Below are 24,634 nucleotides of genomic sequence, written 5' to 3'. Positions count from 1 at the left end.
AATCCCTCAGTCATAAAATCTGGAAGAAATAAAAATGCCGATCACACTTGAAGTTGTGTGAAAATAGGAGAAAAAAATTTCTGCTATTAGGCACTGAAAATAAATTCCAGAATTGTTTAACACACAATTTTTAACCTTTTGAATTTCAGATTAGGTCACTAAACAAAGAAATTTACCTCAGCTATACCAAAGCCTGTATTTAGTGATTTGACTGCATTCTGTTCATAAACAAAGAACAGTTGTATGAATGACAGGTTTCTTATCCTCTACTGTTAACACCCCAAGTATCTTGTATATCAAGGACGAAGTACCGTTGAATCCTTACCAAATACATGAGTCCACCGACTTTAATTCTGCCCATGAACACAAGCTACAGCTTTGTTTAAAAAGCCAGTTATGTTATTTAATTCTGCAAGCCTGTAAATAAAATTTGAGTTTTAGTGGATGAGTTTTTGGAAGCCTAAGGCTTACTCCTTGATTCTACCTAGAACTGTATCACCACTGTAGTAGGGACTGACTTTATGCTGTCACGCACTCTCAGGAAATACAACTGTAGAGCACACAGTAGCAAGTGAGGAAAAGCCAAAAGGATTTTGGCCTACCTAAATTTTTTGGACAGGGCCTAGTTTAGCTGCAGCTATACATAGTAAATCTGACTTATTATCTTATTTCTAAACCAAAGGAAAGCACTTCATAGGCATAACAGTAACCAGGAATACCTGAATCCAGAGAAGACAAAAAGGTTAACAGCACCAACAAAGAAAAAATGCTTCCTCAGTATTGACCAAACAGGCAACGTATCTAACATAGAATTGAAAGTTAGATTCTAGGCCTTAGCCATTTCCACTTTTTCTCAGTTATCTTACAGTAAATCCATGACTTCTGTACTTGTTTTGTGTGGTAGTTTTCTATTAGAATAATCTGCTTTCATATACAGTACAGGAGCCAGTTAAATATTAACTACTACAGCAGCAAGCACCATTCATTCTTCTGTGGCCTCTCCTGATGCCTGGTATGCCTTGCAAGGCTTATCTCCTATGGGTAGTTAGAATGGGAATAAGCATCTAGCTAAGATTAAGGGACTTTGGCATAAGGATTTTAATTTAAAGATTATTCCAACAGAACTTCTGATATGGTTTTCCCTCCTCATCAGCTTCCCTATTTTACTTTGTGAAAGTAAATCACAATCAAGTTGCATGACACCAGATATGGCAAGACAAAAACTGCAGTTTCCAACACCTATGATCAAAGACCAACACTGGATTGAGTATCAAATGCCACATCTAGACAGATGAGAGGGGATACCATAAAAAGAAGTGATAAGGCCCTAACAGCAGTTACGGCTGCGCTTACAAAACAGTGACCTTGCAGCTGCATTTCTTAACGTGAAAGGAAATTGGTCTGTTTATCAAATTCAAAATGCAAGCCTACTTACAGCAATACAGAGGTTAGCCAGAAACTGTTAAAAGTGATAGATGATATTCTCAACTGTCCTTCAAGCAGGCACGCTGTGTTTTCTTTAGTGAACAAATGCAATTTTGCCGCCAGTATGAAGTAAGGAGTTGGGAGTTTCTTCTCTGGAAAATATTAACCCTAAATAAAATAGGAACTTACCCTTCTAGCACCTGCTAGAGCTCTAGAAATAAAAGGAAACATTGGAAGATTTTAGGAGGTGCTGAAACATTTGTTTTGAAGTTTTATTACAAAAATATATTTGCAAACATACAAAATTTTGGATGAAAAAATGCTCATTCTTAAACATTTATGCAATAACTTAATAACTGCAAACATACATAGGTACTATAAAATCCATACCATACCAAAAACGTTAATGATGCAGTATCTACATTTATTGACTTACAATTATTCTCATTCCGGTTTCCAGAAGTCTTTCCTGAAGCTCCCCTTCCCCAAAGCTTTCATATTGAAGAACATGCAAATGGGTACAACTGATGCATCCACAAAAGTAATGAAACTCAGAAATTACTAAAAGCACATAATGTACATAAAAAGCCCTAAATAACCATATGCCCATACACTGAACAGATAAAAATAAATACACCACCAAATCAGAGATACTGCAATTTTTCTAACTTGAAGTGAAAGGAAGATATTGCATCTTAACATTTTCAAAAAGTTGCCAGACAAAACTGAGGTGGTAATATATTGCACACATTCCTCCTGTTAAGATATGCTGTACAAAGCAACCCAAATACCTGACAAAAAGGCTGATTTGTTTAGAATACTTTTAAAAACAAGAAGTCTCAAATTAAAGTTTGTTTTCAAAAATATTTCAGAAATTATATCAGTGACTACATATGGCATAATGGGTTTCACAAATATACCAAAATGAAGCAATTAGAAATGCAAGCAAAAATGAGATATCTCCAGTAGCAAGTTAAATATTATATTGAGTATTTATACATGGAATTAAACATTTCATATGAAATCAAGATAAATCACTTAATTTTTTTTTAAACTTCATTCAGTCATTCTGCAAATCTTGTTTAATTTGGAAAGATATACTGCTTCTAAGTTAGTAGCTGTTAGGCACCTTTCATATAAACTCTGCATTATTAAATAACAGCAGAAAAAGTCTAACTACAAAACTGAACAATTTTGATTTTCCTGAATAATTCAGCAGCTGTAGGTTTTAAAACTGTTTTTGATTAGGTTTGAGGGTTTGGGTTTTTTTGTTTTTGTTTGGTTGTGTTTGTTGTTGTTGGTTTGGTTGGGTTTTTTTTTTAAGTGACTTAATGCTAGCCACAATATGCATCCTTAGATAGTACAATTTGTTTGGGGAGTATAGTCTAAACTAATCAAATTTTAATTCTCAGAACTAATAGGTAAAATCCCATTAAGCCAGTAGTTAAAAAAAAACCAAAAACCCACCAAAACCCAGCACTTGAAAATAGTCACAATAATTTCCTGTGATGACCCATGGTAATTTGCTACACACTAGTCATCCCTACATGTGGATAATATGAATCAAGCACTTCAACAAGGTAGCAATTTTAGATTTATATAAAAAAGTTAAAATAACCAGGAAAAAAGTTCTTAAATAACACAGTCCACATTTTTTAAAAGTTTCAACTGTCGTTGAACTTGGTGTTTTACAATGCAACTTTTCATTAAAGAGGTCTACCTGTTAAATCCGCTACCCTGGCACTTGCCTTAAATCTCTGCAGTGTACTGGATGACACCTAGGCTGGTTCCAGTGTCTGTTGGCTACACGTAGAGAGGTTAGAACAAACATGTGCAGGCATTCAAGATGAACAGGTTTGCTTGTTGTAAAAATGCCTGCCTAATAACTATGATTTCAACTCCGTTTCCCTTCCAATTAATTCTGAAAGTTGGGGATGGGGTGGGGAGTAAATAACGTATTGCTACTAAATAAGGATCTGCCAGCTGCTTGTGGGGGTTCTTGGACAGCTGGAAACAAGTTAAGGATATCCAAAGGAGAGTCAAACTCTCATAACAGCACTGCTACTCTAAATAACATCACTTCTGTCAACTGTGTATGACTGAAGAACTCAAAATACAACTCCTTCCTATAATTTCTATAGATCTTTGGATATGACTGTATTTAGTAAACAGTACAGACATGCACTATCAGCTTCCAGTATTTCTGTTTTTACTAACTTTTAGCAAATCTTCCTTCAAAGAAACCAGAAGCTGTCCTTAAGAATGAGAAGTTATGGACTTCACCTTTGCTAAATCCAGATAAAAAGCAACTCTCTATTTGGTTTAGGCTATCCATTTTCATTCAGAGGAATTGCTCATCGGTTTGTCTCTTCTAGTGAAACTTTTCCTTAAAAATACAACAAAACAAATTAGTTTAGACCTTAGATCCAATTTGAGTATCATTGTTTAATGTGCATACACAGTATTCTAACTCCAGAATCTAAGTAGGAAGTGCCCATCTTCCTTAACAAGGCTGAGATTATATTGCTGAATTCAAAAGCTAAATTCAAAAGCTACCATTAAAGCCAATATATTTCTTGATGAATGTGCATGACATTAGCATCTTTCCCTGAATCTTGCACATTTTTCTAACAAAATACTATATATTTTAACTGGAATCACTGAACTCAAAGGCTGAGAAGACCTTTTCAGAAGGCAGGTAGTACTAAACAAAATATATTTTCCACTAAAAAGCTATGAAAAAAACTAAAATAGATCCAATACAACAGATATTTACATTTTTATGTATCTAAACCATACTGATTTGTGAACGTGTCACAATTAAAGCTCAATTACTAGTTTCCAATGAAATGACCATGCACCTTGACTATGTCAACATTAACTAATCCTTAGGATATATATACACACACATATGTTGTAAGGAGCCAAACAATTTTTTTCTTCATATTTCAATAGTGATTGAGGGAAAAGAAAGAAGCAGTGCATCATAACTCACTACAGATTATCTTTTACTCAATAAACCAAAACTTTTCTACTGGAAAATCATCCTTTAAAACTTCTATTGCTGGAGAAAGTTCAGACCTGAAGTCTTATTAATTACCTTTGCATGCTTTTAAGAAATAAATACAAGCCATGGGTAAACCAACACAGCAGCATAAGAAACTATAACTGGAAATTTTCTGATTTCAAATGGGAAAGTATCCAGTTAAATTCTTACATTACTTAATTACTAGATCACATAAGAAGTGATAACATCTTAATTAGATAAACTTCTGACTATGAATTGTGCACTAACAATCTGGGGAGAGGGCAACAGAAGAAAAGCATGCATTTGCTCCCCATCTGCATAGTTTTCAACACTGCAGTTCCAACACAACTGAGGAATGAAAGCCACCTATGACATGGTCCATCCTGAAGCTAAAAGGGAAACTAAGCATTTAAATTATACCAAACACTGCTGAACAGAAAGGTTTTCCAGTAGTGGTCTCCTAACTATAAATTTAAAACGAGAGAGCTTCAACATGCAACAGAACTATTCTGTTGCTTTTTTTTTTTTTTTTTTTTAAAAAAGATACAATCACAGAGGATTTTGCATATTTCAGATTTTGCCTTTTTAGAGAAAATGGCCTTACTCACTTGGATACCTGTTTAATGTCAGCAACACAGAAGCAAGTAAGATTAATGGAATATTTAAAAGATGAATTTATGTGCATTAGCTAGAGACTGTCAATGTATTGAGCAAATCACATTTTTAAACCTTTTGTTAAAGATTTAGCTCCAAAGGCCTGGGTTCCAGATCTGTTCCTTCCCCACACCTGCCAGCTTAATCACATGGCATTTTGCTTTACTTTTCCTCAGTCCTTCAAACTGGAATTAGGTTCCCACAAGTGAATTTTGTTCTGGTGTGGTGTAGCATACTGTAATATGTATTTGCTGGTTTACTTAGTATTGCATCTGTAATCCTTGAACAGTGAACACAGTTAGGAATGAAAGCCAGAGCAAAGAAAGTCAGAGCAAACATCTGCACATTCTCTTAATGCTAATGAGAGCTCAAATGCAACTTAAGTCCCCTCCCCAATTAAAAAAAAAAAAAAAAAAGTTTGCTGGTGATGATCACAGTGAAAACTTAGATCACTTCTGAGAACACAACTTTCCTAAGTATTTAAGGAATAGTCTTTCCTAACAGGTTCAAATTCAAGACACTGAAAACTAAATATTCTTTTACAAAAATATTAGTTTTATAGACGAGGCATAATTGTTTCTAAAATGGTTATATTTTAAGTAGATTAAGCTCCAATTATAGCTTAATGTTGTCTGTGTTCTTGGTTAGGACTTGCAAGTAGACTTCATGAATAGTGCTGAGAAAACGGGAATCGTTCTGCAGGAAAAAAACACACATTAGAATCATTAGTAAAAAATGAAAAAAAAAGTTTAAATTAATGCCATTTAAGTTGTGCATGAGGACTCCTTATAGTCTTAGCTGTCAGAGTTAAGAGAACTAGCTGTATACTTGTACCAAAGGCCATGCTTTTTGGACAACATACAGCCTTTGACCCATGAAGCTGGTAAGACAGCTAAAGAGATCACTAAGCACACTGGATGCTCAAACAAACCAACCAGGGGTCACTAGGTCAGCCTTGGCCACATAATTTCACTTCTCTCCAGCTTCCAAACCTTAGCCTTGGACACAAAGATTCCATCCTGCCTACAGGCTCCTAAACAAAGCCTGCAAAGTGTCAGAAGTAATGTTACTTCTGTTAGACCAACCTGAAAGGGACTGCAGTGTGTTAATACAAGAATTCTCATGTGTGAGAAGTGAATTAGAGATATTTCTTGAGTCCATTTCCTTCATGTAACAAGTTTACAAAACTGGTACCTAATCAGCCAGCTTGAAGATGTAATATTCTTTTTACAATATCTGCACGGAAAATTTGGTATCCTGCTTGGAGTACTGTGCAAGTACTCCCATGCTGCAGGGTATGCCTGTTTTGGTCTTAATTCAGCTTTCTATAGAAAAAAGAAGACTGGAGACAAGTATTCCAATTAGCTCTAAAGACACCACAATTATGCTCTTCGGACTACTGGGTGAGAATCCGTGTGCTGTGTCTCTAATGAGAATAAAACTTCTGGCAGTTGAGCTCAGTTGCAAGACTTAGAAGTAAGCTAGTTTAAGTCTTTAAAGGGAAAAAAGTACGTACACACCCATACATAAAAAGGTTATGCAAAAAGGAACAACATAGATAAACCAGGCAACCTAGCTAATGGTGGGATCTGGTAATGGCCCTTTTTGGTCCTAACAACTTTATCACGAGGAAATCTTGTTATTTTTAGACTTGCATCTAATGTCAGCATGGCGGGGGCAAGAGAATCCTGAGTTAACAAAGAACGGTTTGTCATTCATGGCAACTTCATGACATTAGAAGTCAAAATGACCTTAATGCATGGCTTCTCCCAACATCACAGATGTTATTCAACTGAACCTTTTAGTCCCTAGAGATAGTAGAACTAGAATTATGCATTTTTCATTTTAAAGACAGGTAAAGATCAAGAACAGTTCTAGGGAACAGGAAAGCTTTCCTTGGAAAAGCAGGAACATTGACAAAGACAACAAAACCAACCAGCCCCTCCCCATACCAAGGCTTCTACTAGTGCAACTTTTTCCTCACTGATCCACAAATTCATACGGATGTGAAAGGACACATCTTATGTACAGCTCTAACCTTCCAAGTCCTCCATCCCACAGCCAAAAGGCACAAGCTGTGCCATACTACGTGTACAGTGTGGAATAATCTACCCTTTCCAATAGAAAGGAGCAACTTTTGTAGCGTTTCAGGGCAAAAAGAGTCATGCGGGTACAGAATTTCTCAGTACTGGCTACCACACTTGGAACCCCATCCCTCAGGAATCGAGCTCTGTAAAGACAGGACCTTTATTAGATGTATCAGTGCTTCTTGAAGCTGAGACCTACTGAGAACAGTAGGAGGTATAGTCTGAATTTCTGTTGTTCCAAGTGTTAAAGGTGAAGAAGAACTGGCTTTATTCTCCACTTCAGTAGCTTTTGCAGCTGATTGCTGAAAAACACTAGGAGACAAGAGGATTGAAGGCGTAACTGTGGTTGTGGCTGTAACAAACTGCGGAGGTGCAACCTGTAAAAGAATAGAAAGTTAATAAGCACTGTGTCCAGTAAGAATGAATGCTGTTATAGAGGCTGGAGAGACAAGCACAAAAAAAAAAAAAAAAAGAAAAAAGAAGAAAAAAGAAAAAAGAATTGTAGCCACTATTATTCAGTCTGATATTACAGAATAGCTGCCCTTAATGAAGAAATAGCTACCTATGAAGATTAGTATCAGCAGTAATTCTCATTTTAAAAGCTGAAGAAAGTTAACAGTCGTCAGTATTCTTGTATGCAGGCTCCTTCCTCCTCATGTGGTTGCTACCTTCCAGAATTTTTGAAACATAACACATAGAATAAAAGATGAGCTTTTCACCTAGGTCAAAGGAGCCTGTAGTTGTTTTGCAAATTATTATTTTCCTTAGGAGTTGACAGAAAGGCTAGTCCTGCTTTCCGCCCCCCTGCCTCATTGGTCTCCAACAAGTACACTTGTAATTTGAAGTATCTCAAAAGTATTTAAAATTACTGATGAACTATAATTAAAGCATCGGAGTACACTGAAATACTCTCATTATAAGTAGATTTTCCCTTGAGGAGAGTAGGACAGGAATATTTTGAGGACTATCTTCCCACCTCATTCTTCCACAGGTCTGTGTCTATTTCATTACAGAAACCCACCCACTGCTTTTACTACTACTTTCAGACATAAATTGCAAATGTATAGAAATACTACATTTGCATAAAGTGCACATGAATAAGCATCAGCTTTGAGCAAATCTGGCATCTCCTGATAACTGTAATTATTATTCAGTATGATAAATGCATCTTGCTCAGGCTTCCAGAATGGCCAACATGGGAGGGGGAGAAAACAAACATGCCCGTCTCACTCAAAAGAAAGCAAGACTAAATGTGATATATAAATATGTTTGATGTATCAGCAGAAAGAGTTCCCCATGGATAATCAAAAATCCAGAAGAAAAAAAAACAACCTGCAAACCCATCTAAACTTAAAGCATGTGCAACAACAATAATGGCAGAACCAGCAAATTGATTTTGGTTTAGTCAAAACTGTGAAGACTTAACAGTGTGGTACTTCAGCTGAAAACATGTTTAAACCAACAAATGCGGTTTCATACATGTTTCCTAAAATTCCAAAATCCATGTAAAATGCTTTTATTTAGGCAATTATTTACTAGCCATCATGAACAGACTGTACAGCTTATCTTATAGCAGGCCAATAGCTAAAACAGCATTTTACTTAAAGTAGGACCATTTCTACTGCCTTCACAATCAGATCTGGGTATGCTACTAAACCATCTTTTACATAGTGCAAGTTGGGCAAGAATGAGGCAATTTAACAGATTTGAAAAAAGAGGGGATGGGTAAAAGGAAACAAGAATTACAGATGGTCTCCTGAAAAGAGCACATGACAAAAGGTAATTAAAAACAACTCTTGAAGACTTGACTATTACCAGTTATTTTAACTGAACTTGAAAATTCGTATCATCTTTATTTTGAACTGTTATTCAAAGGCAGTTCTAATAATGTTAGATCTGTGTTTAGATCATTAAAACTTCCTCTTAGAAAGTTCTGAAGTAACAAATACCTTTTTTCTTAATTTAAGAAAACCAATAAACAATTAGCAGAGATACTTATTCACTTACTTGACTTGCTTTACACAAAGTCTTTGGCTGTGGAAATACTTCTGATTCCTTGTTTTGTTGTACAGTCTAAGTTAAAAAGAAAGCATGATTCGTAAGTTAACATCTACAGCTCAATTTCCAGTGGTGGTTCTCTGTTTTTATGAAAGCACAAAAATGCAAATTTCAACAGATTTTGGATGTAATTCAATCAATTTTGTAAAACTGATATAATCAATGGGAAGCTGAAAAAAAGAGTAAAGAATTGAATGTATGTTTTGTGCTTTCAATATTACAGTAAACCTTTTAACCATAACAAAACACTTCTGAAGACAGACAACTACTGTTAAAAAAAAAAAATCCAAACACCACCTCAACACACTGAAACTGGCATCAAAACAAATGCTACCAAGTGAACAGTTCAGTATTTTGTAATCAGTCTGGTAAGTTGCCAGGAAGGCTAATTCAGTATTTCTTTTCTAGGAGTTTTATTTAAATCAGCTTCAGAAAAATTAAATGCTGTTTTCTCCTAGGATTTCAGAAGTATTTTATACCTTTACAAACTGCATCCAGCTATTTCTTTAGTCAGATTTCAAGAGCATAATATAATAAAATTCAAATATTAGAAAATATTAGAAAAAAAGAGGCATATAGATAAGGTACTTTACTAAATTCCTGTGGCATTCTTTGAAAGGCTTGTTATAGCCATTTGGAATACCTCTTGGCAGCACAGAACAGGAAAACGCTGCTTGCAACAGACAGTACTTGGCTTACTTGAATTGCCATGAAAAACACTCAGGGAATTGATAGTCCTTAACAAAAAAATAAGATTAGCTTTATGAAGTGGTAACAAGTACAACATCATATTCTTAAAGTCTAATTATACAAGAGTTAAGAAGTCTTTTGCTACTTTGAGAGTATATGTGGGCCATGGAAAATTTTGTCTCATGAAAATATGTACACTCAGTGGACATAGAAGGAAAAAAGGGTATGACTGGCATATGAAGAGCTAATTCCCAGGCTATCAAGCAGACAAGGGCAGTTATGGATAAAGCCAGCTTTTTCTAAATGCTCAAAGATGTCACAATCTTCAGTCAAATCTGTACCAAGGTTAATTAGTACATGAAAGGAAAATACTGCTCAAAATGTACAGTTCTTCAATACTGTATCAAGATAGCTGCTCAATGCTGTACTTGGACCTCCTCCTCCTTCTGCAAAACAAATCAGTCCAAACATCTCAAAAAGGCGCTGGCTAGTAAAATAATCCTAGCATGTAGTAGTCACAGCCGCCTTGAAAATTTTCAACAGCAGCAGATTAGAAACAATCTAATTAGACAGCACAATGAAAACACACCCATTTCTTAAACATTAAGGCAGGGATAATTATTCTGAGGACAGAAAAGCAACACTTGAAAAATACGTGAAATTCTAACATAATACTTAGGCTGAATAGTTGAGCTTTTGATTAGATCACTGTTATGAGTAAGTCATCACCATATCCAGAACGGAGAGCAGTAACTGACCCAGACAGGGCTACCAAAGAACTTGTTAAAACCCAGTGGCAAGCACTGGATATTAATAAACATTAGGAAATTCATGCAGATGGAGCTGTAAGTAGCTTTGGTGTTTTTCATTCTTGCATTATGGTTGCACTCAAGATGCAAGAAGACATAATCAAACACTGGCTTAGTTTGCATGAACATAAATAAGTCATTGGATAACTTCAGAGATGGGCACTACAGGAACTTTGAAGAAAAACAGAAATCCAATAATGTCTTTAAAACTGAGGTAGCCAATTATACAACAGAGCAATAATAACTGATAAAAAATAATTTATAACATAAAGCCACATGCATTAATCTTACAGACTATGAGTGACATTTTCACCTGGTCTCTCAAAGCAATTTTACTACTTTGGCTTATGTTAAGACATAGTCAATAGATTCTTCTCCAAGAAATAAAAACTTTAAGAGGTCATTTATAAGCAGTACTAGGATAAAATAAACCAAGGTGGTCAATTACACAAAATAAACCAGTTTACCATCCATTTTACTAAATAACTAACAGTACCTCAATGCAGCCCACAGGTATCCCCAGCAGAAGGGGGTCAAAATTGAAGGAGTATAAAACATCCAAAACAAAGTAACTAGAAGCAGGAAACTCTTAATTTTGTACCTTCAGAGAAGGTGCAGGTTAAGACTTCCACAGTATTAACTCTTGTAACACTGTAACCTTCTGCCCCCTTTCAGATCATCAGTTCTCAGTAATTTTCTGACAAGTACCAATGAATTCTTCAGGATGTCCTCATCCCCTAACAGCACCAGCTTAAAAAACCCTCCTCCTCTACAAACAGGTCTGTCACTGATAGCAGATGCTAATGATATAAAACTAATGGAATTGGATTTTTAAGTCAGCAATTAAATTAATATCACACAGTTGAAGTCCCTAATTATTTTTAAAAGGCTCATATATAATAGCAGATTTTCCAAGAGAAAAATACATGTAGCCTAAACACAGTCTAAAGCTTCATGGATATAAAAACCCATAGAATACCTGAAGGGGAGAGATTATCTTGCTGTTCAAGGCTGATGGCTTACTGTGAGATTCTTTGAAGCTTTCTGGTGTTGCAAGTTGGCCAACCGAGGCAGAGATGTTTGGTGTTAAGGAAGTCTTAGTGAGAGACTGCTGTTGCATTTGGTCATGCTGTGGGGTCAACCTGAGTTTCTGGAGAAGATCAACACTTGTATGGGATGTATTTGAGACAGTTCCTGTATTTGTTGATGTCAAGGGTGCTATAAGCTGGCTTTGGCCAGCCATTAGATTTTGTGGAGCGTGGTTCACTTCAGATGGCAGTTGATTCACTAGTGGGGATATCTGCTTGGCAGCTTGCTGCATAACTTGCATTATACTGTTGTTTTGTTTTAGGCCAGGAAGCATCTGAGCAGGGGCAGCTTCCATTGTTGAGGCTGAATTAAGAATAGGGCTTAAACAAACTGAATAGCTTGAAACATTTTTTATATCAGGCTGGGAAACTGAAGCTGGAGGTATTAGCATAGGTGTTGAACATTCTTGCTGATTGAAAGGATTGGCACTGCTTTTAATGCTTGGACTTTCAGATTTCCCTAGAGATTGTTGCATTACTGTTGACTGGTCAAAGGAAAAAGGCAAGAGCACACTGTGCTGCTCTCTGGCAGAGGTGTCAGTCTGCAACTTCTCCGTGCCCTCTGGATTGGGATACGGAGCTGTGGGCTGTTCCTTTGGTACAGAGGTTCCAAACAGTTCCTCCAAAGTCAGATGCTTCTGTCTTGACTGAAATGGCTAAAAAGAAGGGAAAAGGAAATTTTCAGTTTAGAAATATACACACCACTGTGTACCTCACATAGCCTATTATAATTTCAATGAAACGATGAAAGACAACTAGGTCAAATGTACCTAAAATACAGTTTGGATATCAAGCATGCTCTATTTACAGGAATTGTGAAGTCAATTTCATTTACAAGCAACATCCTATCTAAGCTTTTTCTCTACAGCCTTTGACAGACAGACTGTGCACTAGTAGTACAGGAGGGGCAAGGCTATGGATTCTGTCATTGAGATGGCACCTGCCATCATTGATCACAATGACTACACAAAAGACTTCGGGGGCTGGGGGGGGGGAGTGCATAACATCCATGTTTCCATGTTGAGCAAAATCCACACAGAATTTAGAGTTGCAAATAATTAAATAGCCAAAAGTTCTTGCCCTTTTTCATTAACAATGCAACAGATGTTGCAATAGATGAAAGAATCTGAATAAACCTAAACATATGTACGTACATCTCCTTGAAAAGCGTGTACATATACACACACACAGTTACATCTACCAGCCCTTTAGCCTCTCCCAAAAATACACATCTAGCCTACACCACTGCCACTGACATTACTAAATATCCTTAAAATCAGATGTTTCACCTTCTTAATATTTTGCTGAAAATATTTAAAAATGTGTTTCATGAGAGAAAAACCCCAGCTATTAATACCCTTAATCTCACAATTTTCCCTTCCCCCCCCCCCCCCCCCCAAAGGTTGTACAGGACCAGAAGTTATGTAAAACAGCTGGACTAAAATACAACATTCTGTTCAGAAGACTGAATGGCCTGCAGCACAATTCCAGTATATTCTGATGGTATGTCTAAACAAAGATGCTATTTTACAATGACAACTACCGTACCATGACATTGCTAGGCTAGATGTAATTTTACCAGCACAAAAAACAATAGTGAAGGTACAGCAGTACAAGTAGCATGCAAATAGCCTAACAAAACCCCCTTGAGCTTGAAATCATATTGACTTCTGCCTGGGTTACTAATATCTACTGCCATTGACGTTACTCATTTTTACGTAGTTTAAAGTCAGGCACACTTTTTTTGCAGCCGAGACATTCTATAGTTTATAAATCTTGCAAATTATGTTAGGAATTCTTCCAAGAAAGTTGTTCTTACTTTTCTCCACTGATCTTACTGTTCCAGAGACCTGCCCCTCAACTGTAAAGATTCCATTAAGAGAAAAATCACTATTCCATCTCATTTCAAACGCAGCTTTTCACTTAGTATAATAAATCACCTCTCTTTCCTTTATTGGCATATTACAATATTCAAGTAATAAACAGAAATCTCTACCATGCTCTGATCCAAGCCAGACTAGCCCCTTACATGTACACAGTCTCAAATATGAAGTTAATTTCCAGCCCGAAGTATGAAACACATCTTTTGACTGTCCCATCTCTGGCTGAGGTATATTTTGAGTGTATCATCAACTCAGTATGTTATGAAGACCCTTATCAGCAGGGGCTGCAAAAAGGCAATGTGATCACTTTGCTTCACAGGAACAGAGTGCTGCTCAATGGGTTTCTCCAGAAATCTTTTCAGATTACTTTGAAACATGAATTTGCAGTCAGAGCTGGCACTATAAAGTTTAATTTCAGTGTTCTGGTTCAGTTTTGCTGATCACTGGCACAAAAGTATTTAATGATACAACTGAACTTCACTTTGAACTGCCAAGATAAAAAATTTGAACTTCAGAATTTCACAGAAGATATATTTTTATTCCCACATCTGCGATATCTTTAGCATGAAATTAAGTTAGTCAATCAACATACAAGTGTGACATTTCGGAGAGGATTCAGGAATCTTACCCTACTTACCATATGTACACTGTTTTTTAATTTCACTGGTCACTTGTTTTATTTAGATTAAAAAAATACATTTTTACAATTGAAATGGAATGCTCTTCCAGTAGTCTTCCAGCTGTCCACATTATTAAAAATGTGATTAACACACATTTGTGATATATTTGAACCCAGTTAACTAGCTTTACAGAATTATAACTCATGTTACCCTATTAATTTTTTCCAGTATCTCTGCAGCTATTATTTTAAATGGCTCAACAGAATTAAAAATATGCCATTTCACCCGTTCTATAAATCAACTGTTTCCCTTCAATTACTTCAAAGCAACTTGTTAGAATCTCATCTTTCCAATTTTTCCTTTACTCGTTACTGGCTTTCTGTTCTACAATTCCATGTGCTGTCAGGTGGGGTACTTCAGCTGATTGTGTACAGTCTACCTGGAGTGACCCAAAAGAAAGTATCTTCTTTTAAAACAAAGCCTCAGGCAACCCTGCTGCCAGGTCTCAGTCTGGCAGAGCTGGCTGCCAGGGGTCAGTCTAACACTTAGCTGACCCAAAAGCAGAGGTGCTGCTGAGGGGATAGAGGGGGCTAAAATAGCAAATAATCCCAGTGAACTCCCCACTCCTCATTTTAGTTCATGAACTGTTACTACACCATCCCCTAAAAGATTCCTGCTGCCCATACCCTAGCCCTAAGTACTATAGTAATATTACTACAAAGTACTTTGTTTACAAGTACTAAGTGCAAGGTTGCAAACATCTTCATAGAGCATTTCATTTTTCAGACACTGTGGTTTATTGTATCAGAAACGCAACAATAACCTATGGCAAGGACGGGAGGCAGGCCTTGTGGCTTACCTCAGCGGATATTTTGCGAGAACCACTGCTGACCCTTCTGTTTCCACCGGGTGGCACTGTAAGCAGTGGTATTACCAAGGTAATACCTTGGGTGTTACAGGGAATTTAGTTATTGCAGAATTTTTTTTTTTTTCTAAATTTATTTCTGAAAAGTCTTGCACAAGGCTACAGCTTCCTTGTGCAGAAATGCTTACTAGAAAATGGAGTCAAATATTGAGCTATTGCTACCTATTCCAGCCACTGCAGTGACGATACTAAGCATTTTGACTTAAGTTTCCTGTGGTTTAAAGACAACATTTACATGAAACAGAGGTTATTTTCACTAGAATTTTTACTGTGGTTTGCACCTTAATTCAGTAGTAACACCAAGCTTTAGAATTTTTAGGTTTCTGGGTACATGCTGATTCAACATGTTGCATCTAATACCTGAAACAGGTCTGAACACTGGTATTACTACAATTCGAGCAACATCCCTCCCCAACAACACTAAATTTTTATTGATTTTTTTTTTCAGTATGTCCCTTCCTGCAGAGGAAGGAATATACTGTCAAAAAGTGCTTAACTTAGGAAAAAAAGCCCCAAACAGCGCTACTCTTCTGCTCCCAACTAAACAAAAAGCCTCAATGCAAACCAAAACAAAACCACACAGTTTTTCCACAGTCTAAGTATAAAGGGATTGGCCAAGCAGACTGATATTATTACCAGTCAAACAAGCAGAGGTTCAATGCAAGCTATAGAAGTGTGGAAGAAGATAGGTAAACACACCTTCAATTATGTTACAGAGAATTCTATACTGCCATGACTGAAGCACTTTCTTTTTCTTGGCTGGCAATGCACTGTTGACCTAAGTTAGCAGGACTGTGGCTGTAGCTTTGAAGGCAGCACAGACAAACCTTAAGTAAATGTCTTGGAAATGAGAAAACTGGGCTTGAGTTCACAGCTGAAAGACTGCAACAATGTGTAGAGCTAACTGAGGCCACACTCAGTCCAATGTGGCAGAGGTATCTTTTTGCTTCTTGGCTCTGCAAGCCACCCTGCACATTGTCATAGACTCGCTTCTTCCAGAATCCAAGTTAGCCCATATAAACATATCTGGATTTTCACAGTAGTGTGGACAAAGCCTCATATTTTAAATAAGTCAAAAGACAGAATTTAGGACTCTAAAAGTCTTTAAACTCATTATTTTATTTAAAGCAGTAATACATTCAGACAACACTGCAGGCATTGTAAAAAAAAAAATAAAAGGAAAATTTTCGTATCAAAACAAATGAAAAAGTAAATGAAAAAAAACCCCGCACCTTATTTAGGGTTGGATGAAACATACCTGCTCTTGCAATTGTAATGAAGTTTTTTGTTCTGAAGGCTCTGTGCTCTCTGGCTTTGGAGGATTTGCATTTTGTTGCATTCCAGAACTTGATATAATACTTAAGTCACTGATCTGACTCTGGAGTGGAGAGTGAAAAAGAAAAAAAAAATTAACACAAATACGTGAGTGTAAGTCTACATTTACACACTCCTACAATCCTGTTTATATGGCACTTTGACAGAAATACAATGTACAGAGTACTGATTTTTTTAAGACACTGTGGAATTCACAAATTTTAGGAAATAAAAATCACACCATGACATCCACCATCTGGTATACAGTTATAAAGCTTTTACTCTTTGTATTGGAGGGGAAAAAAAAAAAAAAAAAAAAAAAAAGAGACAACTGGCTTCATACTTTTTTCACCAAGAAAGAAAATTATTAAAAAAAACCCAAAACCCAGGCTTTTCACATCCTTTATCTGCATTAGCTGCTAGCAAGTAAGTTTGCTATACTTCACTAAATCAAGAACCCAAACTAGAAACAGCTTAGAAAAAAAATCCTGTCAGAAATCATTTGTAAGTGGCTGGAAAGAGAACTTGTCACTGATTTACTTCCACCAGATCTAATTAACCATGTACATATATTTTTCAGAAGGTGTTAATTTGATCTTCTGTGAACAAGGCAAAAACAGACAAGAGAATTACAACAGTAGTTTACACAGAGTTGACTTACACCTTTAACAAATACATACATAAACGAATATAGAACTTGTATTACAGTTTAAAACACCAGTAAAAAACCCCAAACTGTAGAACAGTCTAGCTTTCAAAAGGTAAACTACACCTTATGCTTATGATACAGCTGAACATTAGCACAACACGTGATGATTGCTCTGGTCACTTACCCACAGCAGCAAAATAGGGGTTAAACATTTTAGCAGCAAGATAAAAAGAAATCTGAGCTTTATTATTCTTTTGTTTTCAATTTCTAATTGAACGTAATAAATGCAAAATCAAGATTATATATTGTGATTTAGGGACAGAGGCGAGAAGCAACTTCTCCCATCTTTCTGACTTTTAGCCACTAACTTGAAGGTCAAAACTGTGCTTGAAATGCTGAATGCCTTGTGGTTACAAAATCAGACAAAGCGTAGTTTTCTTTTCACTAGAGGATGAGGTGCAGTATGTTTCCCTGCTCATACTGAAACACACACAAAACACCACACTATAAAAAACATCCGTTCATTAAAAAAAAAATAATCTCAGAATTCATTCATTTTCACATATGGACTTGATGTAGTGAGTACTTGAAGGATTAAGCTGATTTGGAATCCTAGATTAAATCACTCAGACCTTCATAAATCTCTTTTTCACTCTCTCTGCCCCCTTCTCATGCTGACACTCTGCCAATCTCATGTGGGCTGCACACAAGGATTACTGTATGATCCATCTGGAATGTACCAGGCAGATAAGTACTTTCTGCTCCTAAATACAAAGTCATGTGTAATTACCAAGTGCCATAAAATAATTAAAAAAAAATTAAGACAGGAAAGGTCTCTCAAGAAACCACCTTCAAAACAAGCTGGTTACCTAATTATGTTAACATTGACACACCTTGGCTACAAGGAGTTCCAAAGTTAGCACGCCAGAGGTTTGTTGCTAGAGTTGAGGGGAGTCATCAGAACATTCTCCAAAAAAGTTTGCTTGAAACGTGACCAACATTGCTCAACTCTGTTTATCTGGCAAATTCTACAGCACTACAATCATAGTACCCTATGGGACTATGTTGAACAGCTTCAGTTTACGGTTCACATACACAGAGGACATTAAGTAATTATTCTAGTTTCACTAGCATTCTAAAAGCATCAAGAAACACACACACGCCACCAACAAATCAAGATCAAGGCAGAAAAACCTCAATGCCATAGTAGCTCTGCTGTAGCCCATGCTCTGCATATTTCCCTAATGTGTTTACAGGCACCACTGATGTCAACTGGCCACCACAAAATCTGCATACCATTGCCTGTTTACCACTTTTGCACTTGTCTGCAGAACTTCATCCATGATGCTCAGGAACTTTGTTTCTACCAAAAGCTTTTCAGTACTTTCACACAAAAAACATCTGAAAATCAGGAGAGAAGCTTGAATATTCCAAGTAATTTTTAAGAGCCATCTGTTGGAAAGGTATATTATCTAATACTGCAAGGTCAAAGAGGGAGAAAGTCTTGATTGCACCCTAAGAGGGCACAACCAAAACAGTGAGTTCTTGTGGTGTGCCTTTTGGATTTTTTTTTTTTTTCCAGAAAAACCCCTTCCGTTCCCTCAAATCCATCTTAAATGATACAATATTGAAAGATGAGTCATTCAGGCGTTCAGGTTTTGATGCTTCCTTCTGTGGTCTCACAAAAGCAGCTACTTCCACAATGCTGGCCTTCATACAAAAGACACCTCCCCAAACAACACTCAGAGAATCTGAAGCAATTTATCTCCGGATTTAAAGCATTGAAAAAACAAATTACTGATTTTCAGAAACTAGTTTCTAGCCTGGGTCAAATATATTGTATTGTTTGTCACATTCACCTGCCCTCGATCTACGTCGGAAAGTGACAAATTCAGCTGGCTCTTACAAGGTTTAATCCACATGTTCATGCTTTTCTCCTTGTCCCACACTGCACTGTAACAATCTAGAATCCTACAAAGACTCAAATTGCAAGTACTCAAAGGAACCCTGCTACATAGGCAACTTCTGGAAGGAATTAAGCACTGTATTAATGTGCTAACTCTTCTCCCACAGCCACAAAAAACAGACCCCATCTCTGCAATGTTATACTCACACATTACTATTGCACATCCCTGTATTACTATACTTGGTGAGAGGTGCGTTCTTTTTTTGGATCTCTCACATATTTGTCCTGCGAGTATGAATTTGGTCCTCAGGACTATGTAAAGTAACTTTCCTAGAAAAACTAATGCTCTCCATTATGTAAACCTGCGAATTTAGCACTGGCAAAAGATACCAGACTCATCCTTCTGAAATCAATTTATTGAAATGATAGACAAACAGTAGACAGGACCATAGTAGTAAACTGGGGAACAGAAAGATAGGGGAACAGTATTGTTATGGTTAGTCTACAGCTATTAAAAATATGCTTCATAGTCGACAATTGTACTGAATGACTAAATCTCTAATATCACAAGATGCCTTCTGAGACTTAAGAAGAAACAGATGCTGCTGTGTACAACTTATTTGCTATTCCCAGAGACAAAGTTTTCTCACAGCAGGAAAAATCACTGTAAAATGGGTCTCTATCAAGCTACGTTCCAAATTGGATCACATGATCAGTATTCAATCTATCTTGCCTGAAATCAGAGACTGTTCCCAAGTCTAGTGAGTGTATTTGAAGGAGAGAACAAGACATCAGCCTGAAAACAAGGCTACTGAAACAACGGCAGAGAATGCCTGTACTTTAAACAAAACAGCTAATGTGTTAAAAATACTCTCCAGACAGGCTTTCGTAAAGATGAAAACTAACAAAAAAGTACGCAAAAAGTTGTCCACTGAAGTATTAATCACAGAAATAAAACTTATGAATTCATGCAACACGCAGACCTCACACTGTTTTAAAACAAGAAGCATTTTCCCCACATTACCCCTTCTCTCCAAGTCATTGTACATCTGTGCTTGGATCATAGACACAGGGTAGTTCAAAGTTTCTGGGCTTCTGTTATATTATTCAATTATTTAGTGCACAGCTCAGTGAATGTTCTTGATTATGGCAAATCTCCTCCACTGACTTTCAGTACACAGGAAAAAACTGAAAAGCCAAAATGTCAGCCACTATAAGGAATATTTACAATACAGGAACTTCAGAATCACAAAACCAGCCATGTTTAGTAGTAAGCTCTTCTACAGTGTTAAATATATACCTATTTGTTTGCATTTCCTTTGGGAGTGATCTCACAAAGCAAGACAGTAGGTGAATACTGAGATAAAGCAGCCCATGCAGCTGTTTTAGGAAAATATTTTGCTGTGTCTGCATTTCCAGGTATCTGTTTCTAAAGCTGTATTTCCCACCCCCCAGAAGGTAGCAATTCAAACATAAGAACATACAGGCCCATTAAATGATGGATTAGGTGCACTACTTCACAATCTTGAGTTAGAATATATTGCACAGGATGATTCAGTGTGTAAGAATTATTCTCTATCATCTTTCTCTCAGAAATAACAGGGCATGCTATTTCAGTGGACTCTATATGATATTCTAAGCCACTTATTCAGAAACAGAAGTAGTTGGTTTATTTATTCATAAGGTTAGGAAAAAAGAAAAGGGGGGAAAAAAAATTATTTCCTTACTCGTTCATATTCATCCTTGGCTTTACTAAGCATTTCCAAGATGTCAATGGGCCTGTTTTCATTGCAGCCATTGGTTCTGCTGGGACTTTTTCTGTCCTGGGAAACATGCTGTGATCTCTGAGCTTCTTGTTCTACCACTCTGTAACAGCAATGGAGAAACAGGATTTTATCTAGAGTTAACATCTTGCAAAAAACAGTAAGGAAAAATGTACTCCCAGCATATTAACATGTTTTGTTCTGCCTGAATAAAACCCTCACACATAGTTGACCAAAGTTACACAAATTTTCATTTGCCACAAGGTTTACACAAGTCAAATTGTCAAATGGTCTGTACGACTTCTCTCCAACCCAGACAGCACTGGTCTGTCTCTCACAAAGTTTGCCTACAGTAAACACTACTTCTGTAAACCTGTCATTTTTAGACATTTTTACAATAAAATACATGGACATCCAAGCATACGATATACAAAGAGCACATGTATTATACCATAGATTGAGGAAAATGTTATTTACTCTTTATTTCCTAACTTGCATTTTTTTCATATTTAGCCAAATCAAGCCATGTTATTCAACAAAATCAATTAAAACCAGTTATAACTTAGGATGAGGCCTACCATTATCTAAGAAAACGAAACCAGTATGAAAGAAGAGAGCTGGCTCACACCAGATGTTTCTGGAGTCAGTCTACAAGGAGGCTTAGAGCAAGTTACCCCTTACTCCTCCACTTAAGGCTCTGGAAAGAACAGCAAACCATTTCCTTCTCTAGCTGCCCTGTAGTCATTCCAGTTACCTGCAGGTCTACAACACGTCTTTTCCTCTGGTCTTTGGTGCCTATGGTTCATTCACCAGTTCTACTCCACCCCTGCCTACCTCAAGTATAAAAAACCTTCCATTTAAAAGACTGCAAGAAGATGATGTGTACCTGGTCCGTTTCATTAATGAAAGTAAAGGCAGCATATACTTCTACTCCTAATCCATACACAGTTCACAAGATATACATGGCTGTGCAATGCGCTAAAGCTTATCCTCTTGAAATAAACACACACCAGCCTGTAATCCTTTCTTTTTTAAGCCTGCATTAATCAAATATGTTAAGAAAAAACAAGCACTGTAAACAGAGCAGAGCTCTGGAGCTAGCACTTCACTTGAGAACTCTCATGCTGTGGTACTGATGGCTGGTGGGGGAGCCAAGAGGTGCCATCACAACAATCACAGGACATGTCAATCATTCCAGCCTCCAGTTTTTTTAGGTCAGTTTGGATTCAGGACAAACTGGATTTTATAGACTGTATTTATATGCACCTCTATGTTGCCTTTTCTGAGGAGAAAAGTAGTTCAACTCTTGGAATTTTCTTCCCAGTTTTCTAGCAACCAAGGCTCTTTACTTCGCTAGAGTTTAGCTGCATTCATTTGAATAAAGGTTAGATTTGGCTTTTAAAAATTCAATGTTGCTTTCAGAATTACTTTGAATATTTTTAATCATACAAGCTGCTTATTAAGCCAGCTTCTCATTATTAGTACAACTTTGTCTGTAAGGAAGCATTCACCTGCGAACATAATTTGGAATAGGTAGGCCAATCTACAGTGTGACAATTTCCAAGAACTGCAGCGTGTGCTCCTTTGGATGAAGCAGCTCAATACCGTACCAACGTTTCTATGGTGACACCCTGAAAGAACATTTTGTTCTAGCACCCCACGCGGTCATACAGTCCTGACTTAGGACCTGTCTAAACTCAACTCCAAAACTAGGGATGAGAAAGGGCAAGGTAAAAGAACCAGAACACTTTGCTGAGATTTTAAGTGTTAGCATAATCATATCAGAAAAAAAAGAAATACTTCAGATAAAAGGAAAACTCTGGACAGCTGAAGTCACGCCTGAGCTGCGTGATAGGTGAAGCAAAGGTTTCAGTCTTGAGACATTCCTCCTGCTCTTAGCTAACTGGTCCAGAAGGTTTCAATAAAACATCTTCCCATTAAGCAGTCCTAACTGGTGTCATAGCAAAGTATCTTCAAGGAGTACATCCATCTCACAGATATGTTTCGCAAAGATTTCTGAAAAACATTTTGTGATATTTTCCTGTTGTCCATTATGAAGTGTTTGTTACCTTTTTAAAGTTTACTTTTTTTTTTTCCCCAAGAATAATAAATCATCTTCTCATGTAGATGTTTAACAGCTCTTCCTCCATCCCCTGTCTCATGCAGGTTACATTCAGATGGTGTTACCAATATACCCCCAAAACTATCTGAGATACTCTCCCACCTCTGTTGCCTGTATCTCAGCAGTCAGTTTGGGTCTGACTGTTGAAACAGGGTAAAAACAAGTTTAAAGACTAACCTAAAACTAAAAACCCCATACAAATTTACATGTCAGAATGCAATAGTTTCACAAAGATTTGAAAAACCCCATTTTCTATCCTACTAGAAAGCTCATCCCTCATAAACAACCATCTTGGCTTGACCCAAATTCATTCCTTCTAAAGTCAGGAGTCTGATGACTCCCACAACATTTTTTAGTTTCAGAAAAACCTAATACATATATTAAAAAAAAAGAAAAGAAAAGAAAAGAAAAAGAAAAGAGTTCTGTAAATCAAATAGCTTTGCTGGGGAAAAGAGTCAACTATGGCAAATCTGTACACTGAGCATGCTCTGTATGCAATCCAGGATTAAATCTTTTTTAAGCAAGGCCTGCTGTTTCCTTCCATTATATCAGATAGTAGAAGATGCACACATTCCTTTAGGGACACAGTAGCTGCTGTGACAGTTTAAGAATATCTGCAGTTATAACATCGTGAAAATATACCTGGCACAGCCTCACAAAAGTGGGGGTGGGGTGGGGGAGACACAGAGAAAGAGAATATAAGAAGTGAAATCTGTGATTACGAAGCCTACAAACACTAATTTACTTTTCTTTTGCAAGATAAGCCACCAAAATATAAATGGATGGCCTGCAATCCTGTTAACTCAGTCTGGCACAATAAGGTCAAGTCAACCAGCAGGAAAGAGAATGCAAATCTCCTTGAAACCTTTTATGGTAATGTTTCTGAAGCTCTGAGGTACTATAAAGTCCGTACCCTTTCCTATCAGTGGTAAAAGAACCCACCTAAACAAGAGGGTGCAAAGCCCAATTTCCACCCAAGACAAGAACCTACGGAACAAAATTAAATATTTATTTCCAAATATACTGAACTAAGCCTGATGGAGCCTGCCTGCTGCCATGTGCTGAAATGCAGCTTTCCTTCTCCAATATTCAATTTTATTTTATGTTTTTTAATTATAGTGCATTTTTACTTTCTTAAATACATCTTTCACCCAGGATGAAATAACTCCTGCAGTTTCAGCCTCCATATAGAGAAGCACAGAAGTATCAGCATTTTTACTTTTCTTCTGACTGCCTTCTACCCATTTTGGAGGAGAAAAAACTTGATGTTTGTGGAAACAGATGTCAGCAAGACAGTGGCAATCCGCTTCTCATCAAGTTTTTAACAATAGCCTTGGAAGTGCAGCTTTTCCATCCTACAGTAATGTGCAACTAGAATGCCTTCATTTCATTTTTCCTAATACAAATATTTAGATGCTCAGAAGCTATAAGACATGTGGTACCAAATTTAGTGTGATTTCATTCTACAGTGCTTTTTCAACAAAAACAAGTAAATACACTTACACTAAATACTTTCATAAGTATAGAAATGGCTTCTGCCAATACCTTTCGTACCCCCAACACAATACACAATCTCAAGGGAAAAAAAGGACTATAAGCATTCTGACATTCCA

The 24,634-nt window shown here is 36.8% G+C and overlaps 1 protein-coding gene across 2 annotated transcripts in view; it reads right to left on the bottom strand.

Moving 5' to 3' along the window:
• Positions 1-1,683: 1,683 nt before the first annotated feature.
• The window catches only part of DCP1A (decapping mRNA 1A), a 37,734-nt gene continuing 14,783 nt past the window's right edge, over positions 1,684-24,634 (bottom strand). The window contains exons 5-10 of one of the 2 annotated variants that reach the window (XM_056336247.1): positions 20,864-21,002; positions 16,526-16,645; positions 11,731-12,495; positions 9,202-9,267; positions 7,394-7,571; positions 1,684-5,803 (exon numbers count right to left, since the gene is read on the bottom strand). In XM_056336247.1, the coding sequence (XP_056192222.1) occupies positions 5,772-5,803; positions 7,394-7,571; positions 9,202-9,267; positions 11,731-12,495; positions 16,526-16,645; positions 20,864-21,002 (1,300 nt within the window). In that variant the 3' untranslated portion in view covers positions 1,684-5,771. Of the gene's footprint in view, positions 5,804-7,352; positions 7,572-9,201; positions 9,268-11,730; positions 12,496-16,525; positions 16,646-20,863; positions 21,003-24,634 lie in introns of both variants that reach the window. The other variant, XM_056336246.1, reaches the window with a different exon arrangement.

Source organism: Falco biarmicus, chromosome 4, assembly GCF_023638135.1.
Source record: "Falco biarmicus isolate bFalBia1 chromosome 4, bFalBia1.pri, whole genome shotgun sequence".
NCBI lineage: Eukaryota > Metazoa > Chordata > Aves > Falconiformes > Falconidae > Falco > Falco biarmicus.
This window is presented reverse-complemented; position numbering and strand designations above follow the sequence as displayed.